This window comes from Sus scrofa, chromosome 2, assembly GCF_054392235.1.
Source record: "Sus scrofa isolate SSC_HxYL_T2T_F1_AM1 chromosome 2, Sscrofa_HxYL_maternal_Yorkshire_Landrace_v2.0, whole genome shotgun sequence".
Classification (NCBI taxonomy): Eukaryota; Metazoa; Chordata; class Mammalia; order Artiodactyla; family Suidae; genus Sus; species Sus scrofa.
Genome location: NC_139384.1, coordinates 65,949,465 through 65,971,755, shown reverse-complemented (window position 1 = coordinate 65,971,755; position 22,291 = coordinate 65,949,465). Strand labels below are relative to the sequence as shown.

The window sequence follows — 22,291 nt, the reverse complement described above, 5'->3', positions numbered from 1 at the left end:
TTGCACCTACAGGACTATCAGGCTAAAACACACAATTATAGGAAGGGGTTAGCATACTTAAAAAACAGGGCAACCACAAATCAAAACCAAATATTGCATTCACAAAATATGAAAAGAAAAACACTCAAGCAGAAAATTGGAGACCATCCAACCAAAAAAAGAAAGGAAGAATGGAGAATCATAGAATCAACTGGAACACAAGGTTTAAAATGGCAATAAATAATCATCTATCAATTATCACCTTAATGTCAATGGACTGAATGCTCCAATCAAAAGACACAGAGTGGCTGAGTGGATAAAAAAGCAAAAACGTTCAATCTTCTGCCTAGAAGAAATTCACCTTAGGACAAAGGACACATATAGATTGAAAGTGAAAGGGTGGGAAAAGATATCTCATGCCAATAGACATGACAGGAAAGCAGGAGTTGCAATACTCATATCAGACAAAATAGACTTTAAAACAAAAGACATAGAGAAAGACAAAGAAGGACACTATTTCATGACTAAGGGATCCATCCAAGAAGAGGATATTACTATCAACATATATGCCCCAAATACAGAAGCACCCAGATACATACAACAAATATTAACAGACATAAAGGGAGAAATCAATGGGAATACAATCACAGTAGGAGACGTTAATACCCCACTCACACCAATGGACAGATCCTCTAGACAAAAAACCAATAAAGCAACAGAGATCCTAAAGGAAGCAATAGAAAGTTAGACTTAATTGACACTACATCCAAAAAAATCAGAATACGCATTCTTCTCAGGTGTGCATGGAACATTCTCAAGAATCGACCACATATTGGGACACAAAGCTAACCTCAACAAATTTAGGAGCATAGAAATTATCTCAAGTATCTTCTCTGACCACAATGCCATGAAAGTAGAAATCAACCACAGGAAAATAAATGAGAAAAAGCCGACTGCTTGGAGACTAAAAAGCATGCTACTAAAAAACCAATGAGTCAATGAGGAAATCAAGAAGGAAATTAAAAAATACCTTGAGACAAACGATAATGAAGACACAACCTCTCAAAATCTATGGGATGCTGCAAAAGCAGGGCTCAGAGGAAATTTATAGCAATCCAGGCCTTTCTCAAAAAAGAAGAAAGATCCCAAATGGACAACTTAACCCTCCACCTAAACGAATTAGGAAAAGAAGAAAAAGGACCTAAAGTCAGCAGAAGGAAGGAAATTATAAAGATCAAAGAGGAAATCAATGAAATAGAGATTCAAAAAACAATAGAGAAAGTTAATAAAATCAAGAGCTCGTTCTTTGAAAAGGTAAACAAAATTGACAAACCCATGGCTAGACTCACTACGAAGAGGAGAGAAAGAACCCGAAAAAACAAAATTAGAAATGAAAAAGGAGAAATCATGACTGGTACCACAGAAATATAAAAAAACCATAAGAGAATACTATGAACAACTATATGCCAACAAATTTGACAATCTGGAAGAAATGGACAATTTTCTAGACTCTTACGGCCTTCCAAAACTGAATCGAGAAGAAACAGACCAACTGAACAGACTGATCACTAGAAATGAAATTGAATATGTCATAAAAACACTCCCTACAAATAAAAGTCCAGAACCAGATGGCTTCACAGGCAAATTCTATCAAACATATAAAGATGATCTGGTGCACATCCTCCTTAAACTTTTTCAAAAAGTTGAAGAAGAAAGAACACTCCCAAAGACATTCTATGATGCTACCATCACCCTAATTCCAAAACCAGAAAAAGATACTACCAAAAAAGAAAACTCTTGGCCAATATCTTTGATGAATATAGACAAAAAAATATTCAACAAAATCTTAGCCAACCGAATCCAACAACATATCAGAAAGATCATACACCATGACCAGGTAGAGTTCATCCCAGCTTCACAAGGATCGTTCGACATACACAAATCAATCAACGTCATACACCACATTAACAAAAGAAAAGCCAAAAATCATATGATCATCTCAATAGATGCAGAAAAAGCACTTGACAATGTCCAACATCCATTCATGATCAAGACCCTCGCCAAAGTGGGTATAGAGGAAACATTCCTGAACATCATCAAAGCCATTTATGACAAACCCACAGCAAATATAATCCTCAATGGGGAAAAACTGAAACCTTCTCACTCAAATCTGGAACAAGACAGAGATGCCCACTCTCACTACTGCTCTTCAACATGGTTTTGGAAGTCCTATCCACAGCAATTAGACAAACAAAATAAATAAAAGGCATCCATACAGGAAGAGAAGAGATAAAACTGTTGCTATATGCAGACAGCATGATACTATACATAGAAAAACCTAAGGACTCAACCCCAAAACTACTTGAACTGATCAACAAATTCAGCAAAGTAGCAGGATATAAGATTAACATTTAGAAATCACCCACGTTTCTGTATACCAACAATGAAATATCAGAAAAGGAATACAAAAAATACAATACTTTTTAAAATTGCACCTCAAAAAATCAAATACCTTGGAATACACCTGACCAAGGAGGTGAAGGACTTATATGTTGAGAACTATAAAACTTTAATCAAAGAAATTAAGGAAGATGTAAAGAAATGGAAAGATATTCCATGTTCATGGATTGGAAAAATCAATATTGTAAAAATGGTCATACTACCCAAAGCAATCTATAGATTCAATGCAATCCCTATCAAATAACCCATGACAATTTTCACAGAAGTAGAACAAACAATCCAAACATTTCTATGGAACCACAAAAGACCCAGAATTGCCAAAGCAATCCTGAGAAACAAAAACCAAGCAGGAGGCATAACTCTCCCAGACTTCAAGAAATATTACAAAGCCACAGTCATCAAAACAGTGTGGTACTGGTATCAAAACAGACAGACAGACCCATGGAACAGAATAGAGAACCCAGAAATAAACCCAGACACCTATGGTCAATTAGTCTTTGACAATGGAGGCAAGAGCATAATATGGGAAAAAGGATGTATATTCAGCAAGCATTGCTGGGAAACCTGGACACCTGCATGCAAAGCAATGAAACTAGAACACACCCTCACACCATGCACCAAAATAAACTCAAAATGGCTGAAAGAATTAAATATAGGACAAGACACCATCAAACTCCTGGAAGAGAGCATATGCAAAACACTCTCTGACATCAACATCATAAATATTTTCTCAGATCAGTCTCCCAAAGCAATAGAAATTAGAGCAAAAATAAACCCATGGGACCTCATCAAACTGAAAAGCTTTTGCACAGCAAAGGAAACCCAAAAGAAAACAAAAAGACAACTTACAGAATGGGAGAAAATAGTTTCAAACGATGCAATGGGCAAGAGCTTAATCTCTAGAATATACAAGCAACTTATACAACCCAACAGCAAAAAAGCCAATCAACCAATGGAATAATGGGCAAAAGACCTGAATAGACATTTCTCCAAGGAAGATATACAGATGGCCAGCAAACACATGAAACAATGCTCAACATCCCTGATTATAAGATAAATGCAAATCAAAACTACCATGAGATACCACCTCACACCAGTCAGAATGGCCATCATTAATAAGTCCACAAATAACAAGTGCTGGAGGGGTTGTGGAGACATTCACACTGCACTGCTGGTAGGAATGCAAACTGGTATGGCCACTATGGAGAACAGTTGGAGATACCTTAGAAATCTATACATAGAACTACCACATGACCCAGCAATCCCACTCTTGGGCATATATCCAGACAAAAGTTTCCTTGAAAAAGACACATGCAGCCATATGTTCATTGCAGCACTATTCCTAACAGCCAAGAGATGTAAACAACCCAAATGTGCATCAACAGATGATTGGATTAGGAAGATGTGGTATATATACAGAATTGAATACTACTCAGCCATAAAAAAGAACAACATAATGCCATTTACAGCAACAAGCGTGTAACTAGAGATTCTCGTCCTGATTGAAATAAATCAGAAAGACAAAGACACTTATGATATGATATCACATGTCTGGAATCTAATATACAGCACAAATGAACCTTTCCACAGAAAAGAAAATCATGGACTTGGAGAACAGACTTGTGGCTGCTGTGGGGAGAGGGAGGGAGTGGGATGGATCTGGAGCTTGGGATTATTGGATGCAACTTGTGATGGATTTACAATGAGATCCTGCTGAGTAGCATTGAGAACTATGTCTAGATACTTATATCACAACAGAACAAAGGGTGGGAAAAAAATGTATACATGTAAGTGTAACTTGGTCCCCATGCTGTACAGTGGAAAAAAATAAATTAAAAAAAGGAAAAAAAAAAGAAATTTCTTATGCATCACTGTGTATATTCACTAAGGTGGTTCTTTTTTTTCACTTCTCAATACTTATTCACTTTAACTAATATGTAAACTGTTTTTAATACAAGATTACTACATTTTAAAGTTTTAAAGGATCTTTTTATATTACCCAGTGGCAGCTATATGGCAGCCCAGGAGAAAAATCCTTTATGAGCTTGATGCCAGGAATAGTCACAGCACTTTCAATTTTCTTAAATGAAATGCTATAGCCTGTGATTCATAGTCCCCTTTCTTCTTAAGAATTTTTTTTTGCCACACCCATGGCATGTGGAAGTTCCTGGGCCAGGGATCAAACTCATGCCACAGCAGTGACAATGCCAATCCTTAACCAGCTGTGCCACAAGGGAACTACAACTTTTTGTCTTTACAGTAGAAAGACTTCTTCAATTTTCCTTTTGTCTGTCCTGGTTTTCATACAGTATTATTATCATTATTACTATTATTATTATAATTTATTTTCTCTTCTTGGTTATGTTAGTATTTGGCATGTGCATGGCAGGGGGATAAAAATGAATAAATTAAATTAAAATAAATCTAGAAGTGGGGAAAACAAAGTGCAAACAAAATGTCCTAACATAATGATTCTGTTCTACTAAAGGTGGTGGCCCATACAGACTTTAGTGCTGGTCTCAGTTCTCTCATTTATCAGATGGACCTTGCCCAAGTTATTGCAACCTCTCTAATAATCAAATTATGACAATGAATAATCATAAATTGATTACATTATAAAGTTATTTGAGGAGTAAACAAGATGGTGTGCATAATTATACTTAATCTAGTACTTGCATTTTGGAAGCTTACACGTCACATATTGCAATTACCTTGAACTATTTAGTTTTATTGACATTAAATATAATTGTATTTATATCTTCTGTTCTCAACTAGAATGTATTTTTTTTCAGATAAGAGGTTGTGCTATTTTAATTCATATTCATAGAACCAATATAGAGTCTTACATACCTATGATACATATGCTTTTACTAGTTTTGAGTCAACGGTGGAAAAACTTTCCATAGACAAAAGCTTGGATGATAGAAAATTTCATAATCTAAGATCACATAAAGAAGAAAGTTATCTACTTCAGTTTTTGAATCTTTTTCAAAATTACATACAATTTATGGAGATTTAAATATATGGAGAAGCACATAAATTTACTATAAGTAATAGAAGATTGTGGTTCATTTTCAGATTTATTCTTTGGAGTAAGGAGAAAAGGGAGAAGGAAGTTTGGAAAGAGATGAATTGAGAAACATAGAAGAAAAATAGGAAGATGAGAAGGGGGAAGAGTCAGGAAATTATGAATTAAATTTTTTGACATATACTCATTGAATAAAAATTCTGTTTAAATGATTCCTGAAAACATATGGCCTCTGAGAATTAAAGACTACTGGGAAAGGTGGGGTTTTAGATACTGTGAACATGTAGGTAGTGAGATGTAGGTTTTGGGTACGGGGTTTGGGGAACTCTCAAATCCTTCAAAAACACAGTTTGGTTATTGACTCTTTAATGAAAGATGTTCTGAGCACACAATACACTTGCCCAGTGTTCTCTAACCGATGGATGCTGTCGCATATCAGATCTTCATCTTATGCAGAGCCTCCAGATCCTTGCCAGGAGTCTTCTCAGTGCACCCTTCACATCCTTATTCCTCAGAGTATAGATGAAAGGATTGAGGGTGGGGGTGATTATGGAATAGAAAAGGGAGATAAATTTACCCTGCTCTTGGGAGTAGCTGGAAGGAGGTTGCAGGTACATGTATATGGCAGGTAGGTAAAAGAGGGAAACCACCACAACATGGGAAGAACATGTCCCAAAAGCCTTGTGCCGTCCCTTGGAGGATTGGATCTTCAGCACTGCACGGGCAATGAAACCATACGACAGAAGGATGAGAGCTAGGGGAACAAGTACAAAGAAGGCCACCAGCACAGCCAATGTGGTGTCATTCACAGCTGTGTCAGCACACGATAGCTTGATCATGGCTGGCACCTCACAGAAGAAGTTGTTTAGCACCTGTTGCCCACAGAAGGGCAACTGCACTGTGAGGACTACCTGAATGAGGGAGTTTCCAAAGCCACTGAGCCAGGCCAAAACCACAAGCTGTTGGCAAAGAGGGTGGTGCATGATGATAGCATACCGGAGGGGCTCACAGATGGCCACATAGCGGTCTAAGGCCATAGCTGCCAAAACAATGCATTCAGTGCATCCCAACCAGTGGAAAATTGCATACTGTACTGTGCAGCCACTGTAGCTGATGGTCTTCCTGGAGCTGCCCATGTTGACCAGCATCTGAGGGACTGTGGTGGTGGTATAGCAGAGATCCAGGAAGGAGAGGTGGCTGAGGAAGATGTACATGGGGCTGTGGAGCTGGGGATCCAGGTGTGACACCAGGATGATGGCAATGTTCCCCAACATGGCCAGAACATAGGACACAAGGAGGACCACAAAGAGAGGGAGTTCCAGCCATGGCCTGTCAGAAACACCCAGAAGGATGAAGGCCTGAGGAGAGTCCCCCCAAAAGCTCTGATTGTCACTTCTCATGATGAGGCATTTTCTGGCAGCTGTGAATTGAGAAAGTTGGGATGAATAAAATTCAGGAAGAGAAATTAATTGTCTCTCGCATGTTTGTGCCTGTGCTTTTTAATACAGATTTCACCCTCTCTGATCTTCCTGACCACTGTAGAGACACCGAAATGAGGCATAAATCAGAACCATGAGTCAAAACAGTTATATATGTATCTTGCTCTTCTTCCTAGTCCTTTGACCTTGATTATGCCATTTAATTTCCCTGAACTTCAACTTCTTCATCTGTAACATGGGAAGAAAAATATCTGCTTCAACTACAGAGAAGATAAAGGGACATTAGGTTTGTGAAAGCATATTGTAAGAACAATTTTCTTCCAATTTGGTCAAAGTCTGCCATTGCTCCTATCCCCATTGGAATGTTGGACTTCTCTCTACAAACTTATTAATAGACCACTTTCTTAGGCTTTCTTGTTTTGTCTTTTGGAGGTAGTGGTGGGAGGAAAGTAAAATATGGCATAAAACAAAAGGGCTTTGTAAACAGCAACAGTTTGTCCTTCTTTGTCTTTTTATGGCTTTTGTTTTAAAGTCTATTTTGTCTGATATGAGTATTTTATCTGATAAGAGGATGGCAACTCCCACTTTCCTGTCTTTTTTAATTTTTAAAATATTTTAAAATTTTATTTTTAATTTAATTTTTTAAATTGTTATTTCCCCCAACACAATTTTTTCCCCACTGTACAGCTTGGGGACCCAGTTACACATACATGTATACATAATTTTTTCTCCCATTGTCATGCTCCGTTGTAAGTATCTAGACATAGTTCTCAGTACTATACATTTTCCATTCACATGAAATATCTTTTTCCATCCCCTCATTTTCAATTTATGTGTGTCCTTTGCCCTAAGGTGAGTTTCTTGTGGGCAACATGTTGTAGGCTCTTGTTTTTTAATCCAGTCTGCGACTGTATGTCTTTTGACATTTAAGGCAATTATTGATAAGTATGTATTTATTTCCAGGTTAAACCTTGATTGCCAGTTGATTCTGTTTCTCCTTTGTTCCTTTCTTTTTTTGGTTGGACAATTTCCTTTTATTTTATGCTCATGTGCTCTTCTTTTTAGTTTTTGTGAATGTATTTTTTGGTTTTGATTTTTGATTGCTCTATTTTTTAAGTATGTTAACCCCTTCCTATATCTGTTTGCTTTAGCCTGATAGTCATACAGGCTCAGACGCATTCTAGAAAAAAAGAGTCTAGATTTTCTTACTTCCCTTCCCCACATTTTATGATTTTGATGTCCTTTTTAAACGTCCTCATGTTTGGCATTTTGCTCTTCCCTATGTTTATCATCCCTTTTAAAATAGTATTTTTTTTCCTTTTAGATTTGTATACTGGCTTATTTAAGTGATTGCTTTCCACTTGTGATTTCCTTCCTCCTGTTTCTTTTTATTTCCTTTTTTTTAAAGGAGACCTTTCAGTATTTCTTTTAGAATAGGTTTAGTATTGCTGTATTCTTTCAGTTTTTGTTTGTTGGAGAAATTGCTTATTTATTCTTCTATTTTAAATGATATCCTTGCTCTGGTACAATATTCTAGGCTGCAAATTTTTCCCTTTTAGAACTTTGAATATGTTTTCCCACTCTCTTCTGGCCTGCAGTGTTTCTGTAGAGGAATCAGCTGATAACCTTATGGGAATTCCCTTATAATTAACTCTTTGTTTTTCTCTTGCTGCCTTTATTTATTTTATTTATTTATTTTGTTTTTTTTTTTTAGGGCCACAACCATTAGATGTGGAAGTTCCCAGGCTAGGGGTCAAATCAGAGTGGTAGATACTTGCCTATGCCACAGCCAGAGGAATGTGGGTTCCCAGCTGTATCTTCAACCTACAGCAAACTTCACAGCAACACTGGATCCTGAACCCACTGAACAAGGCTGGGGATTGAACCCACATCCTCATGGATCCTAATTTGGTTCATTATTGCTGAGTCACAAAGGGAACTTCTTCTTTCTGCCTTTAGAATCCTCTCTGTATCTTTGTTTTGCCATTTTTATTACAATATGTCTTGCTCTAGGCCTGTTTGTGCTCAACTTTTTTGGGGACATCAGTGTTTCCTGTATCTTGATATGTGTTTCCCTTAGATTTGGAAAGTTTTCAGCCATAATTTCTTTGAATATATTTTCAATCCCCTTTTCCTTTTCACCTTCTCCTTCTGGAATTGCTATTATGCCTAGATTGTCCCACTTTCTATTATCCCATAGATCTCTTATATTGCTTTCATATTTTTTCATTTGGTTTTCTGCTGTCCTGATTGGGTAATTTCCATTATTCAATCTTCCAAGGCACTTATTCCTTCCCCTGCATTATTCACTCTGCTCTTCAGTGCCTGTAACTCAGCTTGCATCTCTGCAAAGGAGTTTTCTAATTTTTCTTGGCTCCTCCTTATATTTTCTAGTTCTTAATTAATCTGTATTACTGTTCTTATCTGCTCTTAATTCCTTCATATTTGCTCTTAATATCTTCAGTATTTTCACTGTCTTCTTTTTGAACTTGGTGTCTGTGAGACTGCAGAGATCTGTTTTCTTGTTTGCATGTTCAGGTGAATTCTCCTGTTCTTTTAGCTGGGAATGGTTCCTGAGCTTCTTCATTTTGCTTATATTTTTCTTATCCTGTGAGTTTAGAGAAAACAACTGCTGCAGTCTTAGAGGGCTATTTATATGTGAGAGTGCCCCTGAATATTTTCTGAGGGCTTACTATTTATTTTCAGCATGAGCATTTGGGTGCTTGCTCTCTCTTTACTTAGTGTGTGCAGGCTCTTATACCCTTGATAGGGTGCTATGTATGCTTCCAGATTTATGGAGGCAATGGTCTGGGCCTAGTAGCCAGCTTGGTTTCTGGGCCCTTGACAGTAGCAAGAACCCATGGGAAGATGGCACAGGCTGCTCCTAGTGGCAGGCCCCTCTTAAGTGACTGTGAGCCTCAGGCAAGTTTAGGTGGCACCTGGAGAATGTGGCAGTGCTAGCAGCAGCAGGACATGTGCATTCCCATGGGAGTAAGAGCAACAATGGATGGTGTTTTGTTGCAGTCCCCTCTTCTAAGCCAACCTCTGATGTGACTGTGGCTGTAGGTGATGCCTCTTCATGAACCCCTAGCTCTGGAGTCAGAGATAACTGTGGTGGTTTTCCCCTGCAACCTGTAGACCATTCAAGAAGCACCCTGTCATGATTAGCCTGTGCAGGAGGTACCTCCACATGTAGCTGGCACATGAGGGGCCATCACCTTTAGCCCATACCAGAGGCACCTCACTGTCTGTAGTCCCACCCTTTGAGAGTCCACATGTGTGCAGAGACAAATATTCCTGTTGTGGTATGCCTCTCCTTCTTTTGCTCTCTCCAACAATGGCACCTTGATTCTCCTCTGGGCCCAGACCTCCTCTTGGGTTCTCTTGGCTCTGGTGCTACACTCGCTAGCTCCCTCAGGCTGTCTCTACACAACCAACATTGGTCCTCTCCCTGAAACTGAGTTCTGGAGCCTGAGTCTCAGCACCAACCCCCCACTTGAGCATGTCAGGCTGTGGTGTCCAAGGGCAGTGGTACTAAAATGGTCTTTGCAGTTCTCTCTTTGCTTTGCCCTCCTCAGTTCATCTGCTCTGCTTTTCTCTCTCTTAGATGAGAAAGGGAAAAGTTGCAGGGATGGTGAAAAAAGAGACTAAAGGATGGAAAAAGCAAGAAAAATATAGGGGTTGATATAGACTATTTTTAATAATAAATACAAGTTATTAAGCACTCGCTGTGAGTGAGATATTATGATAAAAACTTTATGTGATTATCTCAGTGCTTTAACCACACAGGTAAATGTTTTTAATACTATTTTACTTTTATGCTGAGTGGCTTGAGGAAGATAACTGGAATACCTTAGATTATTTAGGTAGCAGCAAGTGAGAGTCAATACTGAAAGCTAAGATCTTTCTCTTAACCATGTTATTTCTAGCACTGTGCTTTCTAAATTTTTTTAATTGAAATATTAAAGTATAGTCAACACCTAACATTATATAAAGTTTAGGTATACAACATAATGATATGATGTTTGTACACATTGCAAAGTTGTCAACATGTAATTCTTGTCAATATTTGTTCCAATATATAATTACACTTTTTTCTTATGATGAGAACTTTTACAACCTACTATTTTGGCAACTTTCAAATATGCAATACATAATTTTTAACTATAGTTGCCATGCTGTACATTATATCCCCATTACTTATTCATTTTATAAGTGGAAGATTGTAACTTTTGACCTCATTAGCCTGTTTTGCCCATTTCCCCAACTCTGGAATATGGCATCTATTCTCTGTGTTCATGAAGTTTTTTTTTTTTTTAAAGTATTCTGCATATAAATATGATCATATGGTATTTTCCTTTTTCTAAGAAAAAGTAATTAAGAATTATTCTTAATGCCCTAAAGGTCCATCCCTGCTGTCACAAATGGCAAGAGTTCATTCTTTTATATGGACAAGTAGAGTTCCATATATATGTAAAATATATATGTACATTATATATAAATAATATATATAATTTATTTATTCATTCATTCATGGATATTTAGGTTGGCTCTATATCTTGGTTATTGTAAATAATGCTAAAATGGACATAGGGAGATATATTCTTTTTGAATTATGGGCATACCTCATTTTATTGACGTTCACTTTATTGCCATTTATAGATATTACATTTTTTACAAATTGAAGGTTTATGGAAACCCTGCATTGAGAAAACCTACTGACAACATTTTTTTTTTTTTACAGTCGCACCCACAACATATGGAGGTTCCCAGGCTAGGGGTCTAATCAGACCTACAGTTGCCAGGCTATGCCACAGCCTCAGCAACACCAGACCTGAGCCGTGTCTTCAACCTACACCACAGCTCATGGCAATGCTGGATCCTAACATAACTTTTAAATGCATTGGGACACAAAAAATTTTGTGACTTGCTTTATTGCAATATTTGGTTTATTATGGTGGTCTGGAATGGAACCCACAATATCTCTGAGGTATGCTGGTAGTGTTTTTGTTTTCTTCAGATAAATACCCAGAAGTGGTATTGCTGGATTATATAATAGTTCTACTCTTAATTTTTTCCATACTGTTTACCATAGTGGCTGCACCAATTTACATTCTCACCAACAGTTAAAGAGGATGGCTTTTTATCCACATCTTTATCAATAATTATTGTTTTTTTTGTATTTTGATATAATAGTCATCTAACAGGTTTGAGGTGATATCTCATTGTGGTTTGCACTTGCATTTCCTTGATGATTAGTGATGTTGAACACCTTTTCATATACTCAGCTGCTGTATTTTTCTTTTGGATAAAATGTCTACTCACATCCTCTGCATATTTTAATTGGGTTGTCTTTTTTGTTATTAAATTGTATGAGTTCTATACATATTTTGGATATTAACCCCTTATAAGTTATTATAATTTAAAAATATTATCACATTCAGTAAATTTCCTTTTAAATTTGATGATAATTTCCCTTGCTGTGCGGAAGCTTTTTAGTTTGATGTAATCCCACTGGTTTATTTTTCTTTTGTTGCTTTTGCTTCTTGCATTTGAAAAAGCAGGTAGTGACTTGGAGAGCAGCAACAGCATTTGTGCAAATAACTAAGACAGAAGAGGATGCCAGAGAGAGAATTGTACTGTCACAGAAGGGAAATTGGTAAGGGAATTGAGAAGAGTTTTTTCCCCTAATTTCCAGTTCAGTGTACCAGGCATGCTTGGGTGCATGAGTGTGTGGGTGCACACACACACACACACACACACACACACGGGCACACAAACACATGACCTCTCTACTGCAAAGCTGGATATCATCCCAGCCTGACTCTTCTCATCCTACATCAAATGCCTGTTGTCCAGCCCTTTACATTTAACGCTCTGCTTCAGATCTAGCCTCTGTTCTCCCTTTACATCCTTCTATCTTTTTTCTACCCCAAAAGAGATGTTCCCCAGGTACATATTGCTTCCCTGGGTAAACACTATAATTTCCACATCTACCACAAATACAATGAAGCAGAACTTCACTTATTCACTGAAGTCCAACTTCCCTCTTGGTATTACTAACCAATGCACCTCTAATTTAAATCAAACCAAGCAACTTTCTGCTAATTTTTGGCTGCCTCTGCATTAGTCGCACTGACTCAAAGTGTTCAGGTTATTTTCAGTGATCTTCTATTTCTTATTTGCCATATTTCATCAATGAATTTGCCCTATTGATTCTATCAGCACAGTGTTGTAGACACAGGCTGTCTTTTCTGCCATCCTGTGCCAGAACAGTCATCTGGACCCCTCTCAGATCCTGTTAACTCTCTCTGCAGGCAATCCCTTCCTTTCCAACTCATCACCCATCACTCACATTCACAATGGATTCATCTTTCTGAGACCAAGGTATTAAGAGCAAGGATATCTTTATGTCTTCCAATTACCAAAAAAAAGTCCATTTCCTTAAATAGTTACTGGGCAAGAGTAGGGATTGTATCCTTCTCACACTAAATTCTTTGCAGTTTCTTCTGACCTCTGTCACCTCTCTCTCACTTAGCAGGTGCCATGGGAAATTTTAATGATGGTATTTATACCATACCTACTGGAAAGCTAGAAGTGAACAAATTGATAGACACTGTGATATACAGTATTCCATATCATTTCCTGTATATGTAAACCTTGTGATCTATGTATCTATGTATCTATGTATCTATATATCTATGTATCTATGTATCTATGTATCTATGTATCTATGTATCTATGTATCTATCTATCTATCTATCTATCTATCTATCTATCTATCTATCTACCTATCTATCTATCTAATCTATCTATCTATCTATGTATCTATGTATCTATCTATCTATCTATCTATCTATCTATCTATCTATCATCTATCTATCATCATTTATCTATCTTATATATACACACACATACACACCCACACACAAACACACCTGGCACTGGCTGCTAAAATGCCTCCTGGGTGTTTACAGAGCATGTTATTACTCCAACAAACAAGAGAGAAAAATCTGGAAATAAGCTTATGAAATAGGCAAATATGTACTAGGCCATGGGGTTTTATTACCTATTAGCTCCAAATATCTCTTTCTTCAATCTAAAATCCAGTCTATGATTCTCACCACTCATATGGTTTAAAGCTTTATTTAGCTGCTAAGGCCATAACAAAAATTATACCACAGATTGAGTCTTGAGGACAAGGCTTGAGAACGACAATATTTTCCTTCACTGATATTGATAAGTACTTCTTCCTCAAAAAAGAAAAAAGTACTTTTCTCATGATTTGTGAGGAAGTTCTTTTTTCAAATTTAGTGTTATTGGAGTAGAGTTGATGTACAATGTTGTATTAGTTTTAGGAGTAAAGCAAATTTAATTGTCATACATATAAATATATCCATTCTTTTTTCCCTTACAGGTTATTATAAACTACTGAGTAGAATTTCTTCTACAATACAGTGCATTCTTGTTAATAATTTATTTTATACATTATTGTGTGTATATTATTCCTGCCCTCCAAATTCTTCCTCCCCCCAATGGTTTCATCTATGGTAACCATAAGATTGGTTTTGAAACTGTGAATTTGTTTCTGTTTTATAAATATATATTTTTTGTGTGTGTCATTTTTATCAGATTCTGCATATTAGTGATATCGTATGATATTTGCCTTTGACTTGCTTCAGTGGAAGTTCTGACTAGAGTAAAATGAGGTGAGCTGGCACAATAAAGAAGAGTACTTTAGGTGCTCTCCCATTCAGCTTTGTCCCAATTAACTTTGTTCTTCTCACTCTCAGTCTATCAGCTCCTTCAACATAGTTCATGCCCACCCCCCATAGGTCTCACTCATCCTGGGACAGACCTTTGCCCATCATGTACTCAGCTTCCAGGAATACGATTTCACTTCACATTGTAACTGTCATTTTACTATAGCTCAGCTTCTGCTTCTTTTGTAAACCTTCCTCACCAGTTCCTCACGGTGGGCATCTCTTATAAACACCCATATACAGAGAAGTTTGAGGAGGTTTAGTAACCATATACCTGCAAGCATCCTGAGGTATAATTTTTTCAAAATGCTTTACTTTTAGAGATTATTAAATTATATTTTTCTAACAAACAGAGGAGAAAGGAAGTAAATCATCATTGAATGGACACCACCACCTCTCAGTCTGTGTACCAAGCACTCTATATGTACTGTCTTGTGTCCTTCTTCAATAACTCTGGAGAAACTGAGACATTCAGAAAGATTAAGAACATCTGCCTCATTCAGGCTGAAGCTGCCATGTGACCCAATGGGGTAAGATATTTAAGCTCCTTGATAGTGGGCCATAGAAAGGGTAAGTCACCTTCTCTTAAGCCCTGTAATGTCATAATCCCTGACCCAGGGCATCACTGCTTCCCTTTTAAATGCACAACTCTTTGTTGAACATTCTGAAAAATATTGAAGATTTTGCCTAATGGAAAACTTTAACAATGTGCTATATTGTTTGCTAATAATTTCCATTATGTGCATTTTTATTTTTTGTGGATATTGTAATTTATCTAGATATAAGAACACATTGTGTCATTCATAGCACTTGGCATGAGTAATACAATTAATTCTTGAAATTATTAGATTATTTCACAAATCTAAAGGTCTCATCCTTCAAATAACTCCTTATTCCTGATGGTACTGAGCCCCATCAGTTATTTTTTCTAGTGGTGGTGATGAGGGAAAAAGGAAGGAAAAGGAGCTGAAACACAGTAGTGATGGGTCCTGGGGCCCAAGGTAGAGGACACAGACCCTCACAGGGAGGGTATTAACTTCTGCAAGCAGACACATGTTGCTGAGATGGGGACAGCCTCTCCTGAATAAAGCTGGTCCCTCACCCATATTCCATAGCCTTTTAACAATTCTCTCAGCTATTTAAGTTTGCTGCTAAAATGCAGCTAGAAGCTTGATTTCTCTGGATACTTGTAACTATTTGGCTTTACTTGCTCTATTTCTCTCTTTCTACAGCAATGAAGAGTTTAATATTGCTCATGAGACTATAACTCAGCATTGTCAAAAATATTGAGAGGCAGCTGAAATGAGATTCAGAGTTTCATTTACTCTGGGCAATATCCACTTTTCCAGTAAGTGTTGAACGGCTGGTCTACTTAGAGGTAGGGGCAGTCTATTCTGTTCCTGACTGTCATTTCCAGCTTGTAGTACCCAATTTTAGACATGGTGTTTAATGCATGGCCGCTATTCACTGATCTGCCTATGCTCTCTCCCACATCCCCTTGGTCTCTAGTGCAGACTGGTGTTCATACTGCTACAGCTTGACAACCCTCTCTGCATTGTGCAGATTTTAGTCTGTCTAGAGTTGATGACTAGTCACTTACCTCTGTGTTTTTCTGGCTTATACAGAGAGCTTGGTTAAGAAATGGAGGCTTTATTAGCAGCATGTGGTGCTTTTTGTTGGGGAGAGATATTTAAGGATGGAGTCATTGGAAATGTTCTTTGTATTGTAGGAAGACACAACATGTTTGCTCTGATGAAGTTTCAGAAACTTTGCTCTTACCTGAAACTTGACCTCTATGTAGGTGTGGAGAGATTATTCTCAGTCTAGAAGGACAGTCTGTTTTCCATCACACCATGCTTGCTGGGGAGCTTCTTTGCTTTCTGTATTTTATGGATGAGTTCTGAGGATCTAGGCTTGGTCCCCAAAGTATTGCAGCCATTTTGATCTGATGGAATGAGGTTATGTGCTTACAATAGTGGAGGTTACTTCTGAGGATAAGGCTCTTAGTTGACAAACCATCCTATGTGATCCTCCCTGCTCATTTAAAAGTTGTCCCTCAGATGAAATTTGACCTTATTTTCTCCATTTGTTTCTCTAATGACTGCTCTTTCTCCCCAGACATTGAGACGAAAATCTTGTTCTCCTCTGGCTGGGAAGTTATCCCTGATGTTTTGTTTAATTAGCATCTAAGGAGTTAGCTGATAATTGATGTAGTGTATAGCTTGGAGTACTTGCAATTAATGGTAAATCCTAAAAGACAAGAAGACCAGAGGAAATAGAGCATTAATGGGAAATGCAGACTCTGTATTTTTAACTCTTTAGAGTAGGTGGGGACTGCTGTAAGTTTAGAGAGGAGGAGTAACTTGTATAGCACATAATTTAGTTAGAGTGTGGGCACTGAATAGTTTTAGCTAATCTCTTTGTGCCTCACTCATGATCAGAAAATTACATGAAGCACTAGTATCATCCTTTACAGTCTATTACAAGTGCCAAATGAATTGTTATTGCAAAGCACTCAAAACAGTGACTGGCACAGAATAATAACTTCAAAAATTTTTTCTCATTACTACACTTAGTTTCAAATTCCTGTTCTATATTTGTCACATGGAGAGATAGACAAAAACTATTTGTCACATGGAGAGATAGACAAAAACTCATTTGGTAGCCAGGGTGAAGAGGTGAAAGTTTTAATTTATGAATTATAATTCATGTGAATGAAAACTAATATATACTTTAAACATTCAAATATGTTTCTATCACTGATCTGTTTGTACTTCTCATGTTACCTCATTTTAATTTAATTTAATTTAATTTAATTCGAATTTATTTAATTGTCTTTTTTAAGGGCCACACCCACAACATATGAAAGTTCTCAAGCCAGGGGTTGAATCAGAGTAGTTACTGCTGGCCTACGTCACAGCCATAGCAATGACGGATTGGAGCCGAATCTGTGAAATACACCACAGCTCACAGCAATGCCAGATCCTTAACCCATTGAGTGAGGCCAGAGATCAAACCTGCATCCTTATGGTTACTAGTCAGGACTGTTATTGCTGAGCCACAACAGAAACTCCCTCACTTTTATTTTATATTGCAAAATTTTACTGAGATGAGTCATGATATTGAGCTGTCATGTAACAATTGCTAGTATCACAGACAATCACCAGGCTTTTTGGGGGGAAGTGGGGAAGACTCAGAGGACTTTTTGGATATAGAATAAATAAAAAATTGACTAAAGGGGAAGAGACTCTGAGGAAGGTGGAAGAATTCCTTTTTCAGAAGTAAAAGTCAGGGTGATTTTTATTATACCGCTTGAATTAATCATTTTTTTTTTTTTTTTTTTGTCTTTTTGCCATTTCTTGGGCCGCTTCCTGCGGCATATGGAGGTTCCCAGGCTGGGGTCGAATCGGAGCTATAGCCACTGGCCTACACCAGAGCCACAGCAACGCGGGATCCGAGCTGCGTCTGCGACCTACACCACAGCTCACGGCAACGCCAGATCGTTAACCCACTGAGCGAGGGCAGGGACCGAACCCGCAACCTCATGGTTCCTAGTCGGATTCGTTAACCGCTGCACCATGACGGGAACTCCTTAATCATGTTTTAATTGTAGTTCTAGGCTCAGTATTTAAATAGGAATTTATGTCCAAATTGGAGTCTGCAATAATAGTGAAGGATATTTAAACTATTAATAGTGCCTACATATTTCTTTAGGTCAATTAATCCAAGCCCTACATTTTACTTATTTATGTTTTAATTACTTTTATTTATTTATTTTTGTGGTGAGAACTTTTTTGAATAACTCAATGAATTTTATTACATTTATAGTTGTGCAATGATCATCACAACCAAATTTTATAGCATTTCCATCCCAAACCACCAGCGCATCCCCCTACATCCCAACCTGTCTCATTTGGACTCCACAAGTTTTTCAAAGTCTGTGAGTCAATATCTGTTCTGCAAAGAAGTTCATTGTGTTCTTTTTTTAGATTCCACATGTAAGTGATAGAATTTGATGTTGGTGACTTTCCATTTGACTGACTTCACTTAGCATGATTATTTCCAGGTCCAACCAATTTGCAGCAAATGCAATTATTCCTTTCCTTTTAATGGCTGAGTAATATTCCATGTGTATATGTACCACTTCTTGATCCACTCCTCTGTTGATGGGCATTTAGTTTGTTTCCATGTCTTAGCCATTGTATATAATGTTGCAAAGAACATCAGAGTACATGTATCTTTTTGAGTCGTGGTTTTCTCTGGATAGATGCCCAGGAGTGGTACTGTTGGATCAAAGGGTAAATCTGTTTTTAGTTTTCTGAGGAATCTCCATACAGTTTTCCACAGTGGTTACACCAATTTACAATCTCACAAACAGTATAATAGGGTTCTCTTCTCCACACCCTCTTCAGCACTTACTGTTTGTAGACTTTTTGATGATGACCGTTCTGGCCGGTGTAGGTGGACCTCATAGTGGTTTTGATTTGCATTTCTCTAATAATGAGTGATGTTGAACAACTTTTCATATGTTTTTTGGCCATCTGTATGTCATTTTTGGAGAATTGTCTGTTTAGATCTTCTGCCCATTTTTTGATGGGGTTGTTTGTTTTTTTGGAATTGAGCTGCAGAAGGTGTTTTTAAATTTTGGAGATTAATCCCTTGTCAGTTGACTGACTTGCAAAGATTTTCTCCCATTCTGTGGGTTGTCTTTTCATTTTGTTTAGGGTTTCCTTTGCTGTGCAGAAATGTTTAAGTTTGATTAGGTCCCATTTGTTCATTTTTGTTTTTACTGTCATTACTCTAAGCGGTGGCTCTGAGAAGATGTTGCTGTCATTTATGTTGGAGGGTGTTTGGCCTCTGTTTTCCTCTAAGAGTTTTATAGTGTATGGTCTTCTATCTAGGTCTTTAATCCATTTGGAGTTTATTTTTGTGTATGGTGTTTGGGAGTGTTCTCATTTCATTCTTTTCCATGTGGCTGTCCAGTTTTCCCAGCACCACTTATTGAAGAGGTTGTGTTTTCTCCATTGTGTATTCTTGCCTCCTTTGTCAGAGATGAGTTGGCTGTTGGTGTGTAGGTTTAATTCTGGGCTTTCTATCCTATTCTATGGATCTATATTTCTGTCTTTGTGCCAATACCATACAGTGTTGATGACTGTTGCTTTGTAGTATAGTCTGAAGTCAGGGAGCCTGATTCTTTCAGCTCCCTTTTTCTTTCTCAGGATGTCCTTGGCTATTCTGGGTCTTTTGTGAGTCTAAACAAATTTTAAACTATTTTGTTCACGTTCTGTGAAAAATGTCCTTGGTAATTTGATAGGGATTGCATTGAATCTGTAGATTGCCTTAGGTAGTATAGCCATTTTGATAATATTGACTCTTCCAATGCAAGAGCATGGTATGTCTTTCCATCTATTTGTGTCATCTTTGATTTCTTTCATCAGGGTCTTATAGTTTTCAGAGTACAGGTCTTTTGTCTCTTTAGGTAGGTTTACTCCTAGGTATTTTATTCTTTTGGATGTGATGGTAAACGGGATTGCTTCCCTAATTTCTCTTTCTGATCTTTCATTGTTAGTGTATAGAAATGCTGTTGATTTCTGTGTATTAATTTTTTGTCCTGTGACTTTGCCAAATTCCTGGATGAGCTCTAACATTTTTTTCTGGTAGAGTCTTTAGGGTTCTCTAGATGTAGTATCATGTCATCTGCAAATAGTGATAGTTTTCCTTCTTCCTTTCCAATTTGGATTCCTTTTATTTCTTTTACTTCTCTGATTGCTGTGGCTAGGACTTCCAAAACTATGTTGAAGAGTAGTGGTGAGAGCAGACATCCTTGTCTTGTTCCTGATATCAGTGGGAATTTTTTCAGGTTTTCACCATTGAGAAAGATGTTAGCTCTGGGTTTGTCATATATGGCCTTTATCATGTTGAGATAGGTTCCCACTATGCCCCCTTTCTGAAGGTTTTTTTTTTTTAATCAGAAATGGGTGTTGGATTTTGTCAAAGTCTTTTTCTGCACCAATTGAGAGGATCATATGGTTTTGATTCTTCAGTTTGTTAATGTGGTATATCAGACTGATGGATTTGCAGTTATTGAAGAACCCTTGCATCCCTGGGATAAATCCCACTTGATCTTGATATACAATCCTTTTAATGGATTGTTGGATGCGGTTTGCTAGTATTTTGTCAAGGATTTTTGCATCGATGTTCACAGTGAAATTGGCCTGTAGTTTTCTCTTTTTTGTGATATCTTTGTCTGGTTTAGGTATTAGGGTTATGGTTGCCTCATAGAATGAGTTTGGGAGTATCCCTTCCTCTGCAATTTTTTGGAATAGTTTCAGAAGGAGAGGTGTTAGCTCTTGTCTAAATGTTTGATAGAATTCACCTGTGAAGTCATCTGGTCCTGGACTTTTGTTTGTTGGAAGTTGTTTAATCAGAGTTCCAATTTCAGTTCTTGTGATGGGTGCATTCATCTTTTCTATTTCATCTTGGTTTAGTCTTGGAAGATTGTACTTTTCTAAGAATTTGTCCATTTCTTCTAGGTTTTTCTATTATTGGCGTATAGTTGCATGTATACAGTCTCATGATCCTTTCTTTGTATTTCTGTGATGTCTGTTGCTACTTTGCCATTTTAATTTCTAATTTCATGAATTTTTGTCTTCTCTCTTTTTTTGATAGGTCTGGCTATCTTAGCTTATTCTCCTATGTGAAGCTCTCTATTACTCCTTCAAATGTGAATCAGAGCATTGTTGGGTAGAGAATTTTTTTGGAGGTTTTTTTTTTCCTTTATCATTTTAAGTATGTCATGCCATTCTCTTCTGACCTGTAGTGTTTCTGATGAAAAGGCAGCTGACAACCATATTGGGGTTCCCTTGTATGTTATTATTTTCTTTTCCCTTCTGCTTTCAACATTTTTCTCTATCCTTAATTTTGGTCATTTTGATTAATATGTATCTCAGGGTGTTCTTCCTTGGTTTATTTTATATGGTACTTGTGCTTCCTGGATTTAAGTCAGTGATTTCCTTCCCATGTTAAGGAAGTTTTGGCTGTTATCTGCCCCTTTCTCCCTCTGTTCTCCTTCTAGGACTACTCTCATGCAAATATTGGTGCATTTAATGTTGTCCCAGAGTTCTTTCAGACTCTCCTCATTTCCTTTCATTCTTTTCCACATCAGTGATGTCCACCAGTCTGCCTTCCACATGACTTACTTACTCTTCTGTCTCCTGTAATCTGCTATTGGTTCCTTCTAGTGAATTTTTAAATTCTGATTACTGAGTTTTGGATCTCTGCACATTTAATATTTAAATCTTCTATTTCTCTATTCAACTTTTCTTCTAATTTTTCAATCCTTGCCTCCAGTTTTTTTCCCTAAGATCTTGGATCATTTTTACTGTCATTCTAAAGTTTTTTTTTTTTTTTCTCATGGAGGCTGCTTATCTCCAGTTCATTTAGTTGTTTTGCTTATGTTTTGTATAGTTCCCTCATCTGGCTTATTTTCACTGCCTTTTTTTTTCATTTTGTATATATTTTTGTTGGTCTCCTTTTTTTTCAGGTTAGAGGGTTGTAGCCCCTCTTGCTTCTGTGTCTCCCCTGTGTGAGGATATTGATACAGGAGCTTGTAACAGGCTTCT

The 22,291-nt window shown here is 37.3% G+C and overlaps 1 protein-coding gene and 1 pseudogene across 3 annotated transcripts in view; one reads left to right on the top strand and one right to left on the bottom strand.

Annotated features, from left to right (window-relative positions):
* Window positions 1-5,910: 5,910 nt before the first annotated feature.
* OR2B11 (olfactory receptor family 2 subfamily B member 11) lies at window positions 5,911-6,867 on the bottom strand. Its single transcript, XM_003123560.1, has one exon. It carries the CDS (start codon window positions 6,865-6,867, stop codon window positions 5,911-5,913), a length of 957 nt encoding a protein of 318 aa, XP_003123608.1.
* A 5,603-nt stretch (window positions 6,868-12,470) lies between these two features.
* Window positions 12,471-22,291, top strand: part of LOC100515529 (putative olfactory receptor 2W6 pseudogene) — a 42,095-nt pseudogene continuing 32,274 nt past the window's right edge. Inside the window, exons 1-2 of one of the 2 annotated variants that reach the window (XR_014837396.1) lie at window positions 12,471-12,565; window positions 15,023-15,199. The product of XR_014837396.1 is annotated as a putative olfactory receptor 2W6 pseudogene, transcript variant X1 (transcript). Of the gene's footprint in view, window positions 12,566-14,323; window positions 14,673-15,022; window positions 15,200-22,291 lie in introns of those variants that run through there. The other variant, XR_014837397.1, reaches the window with a different exon arrangement.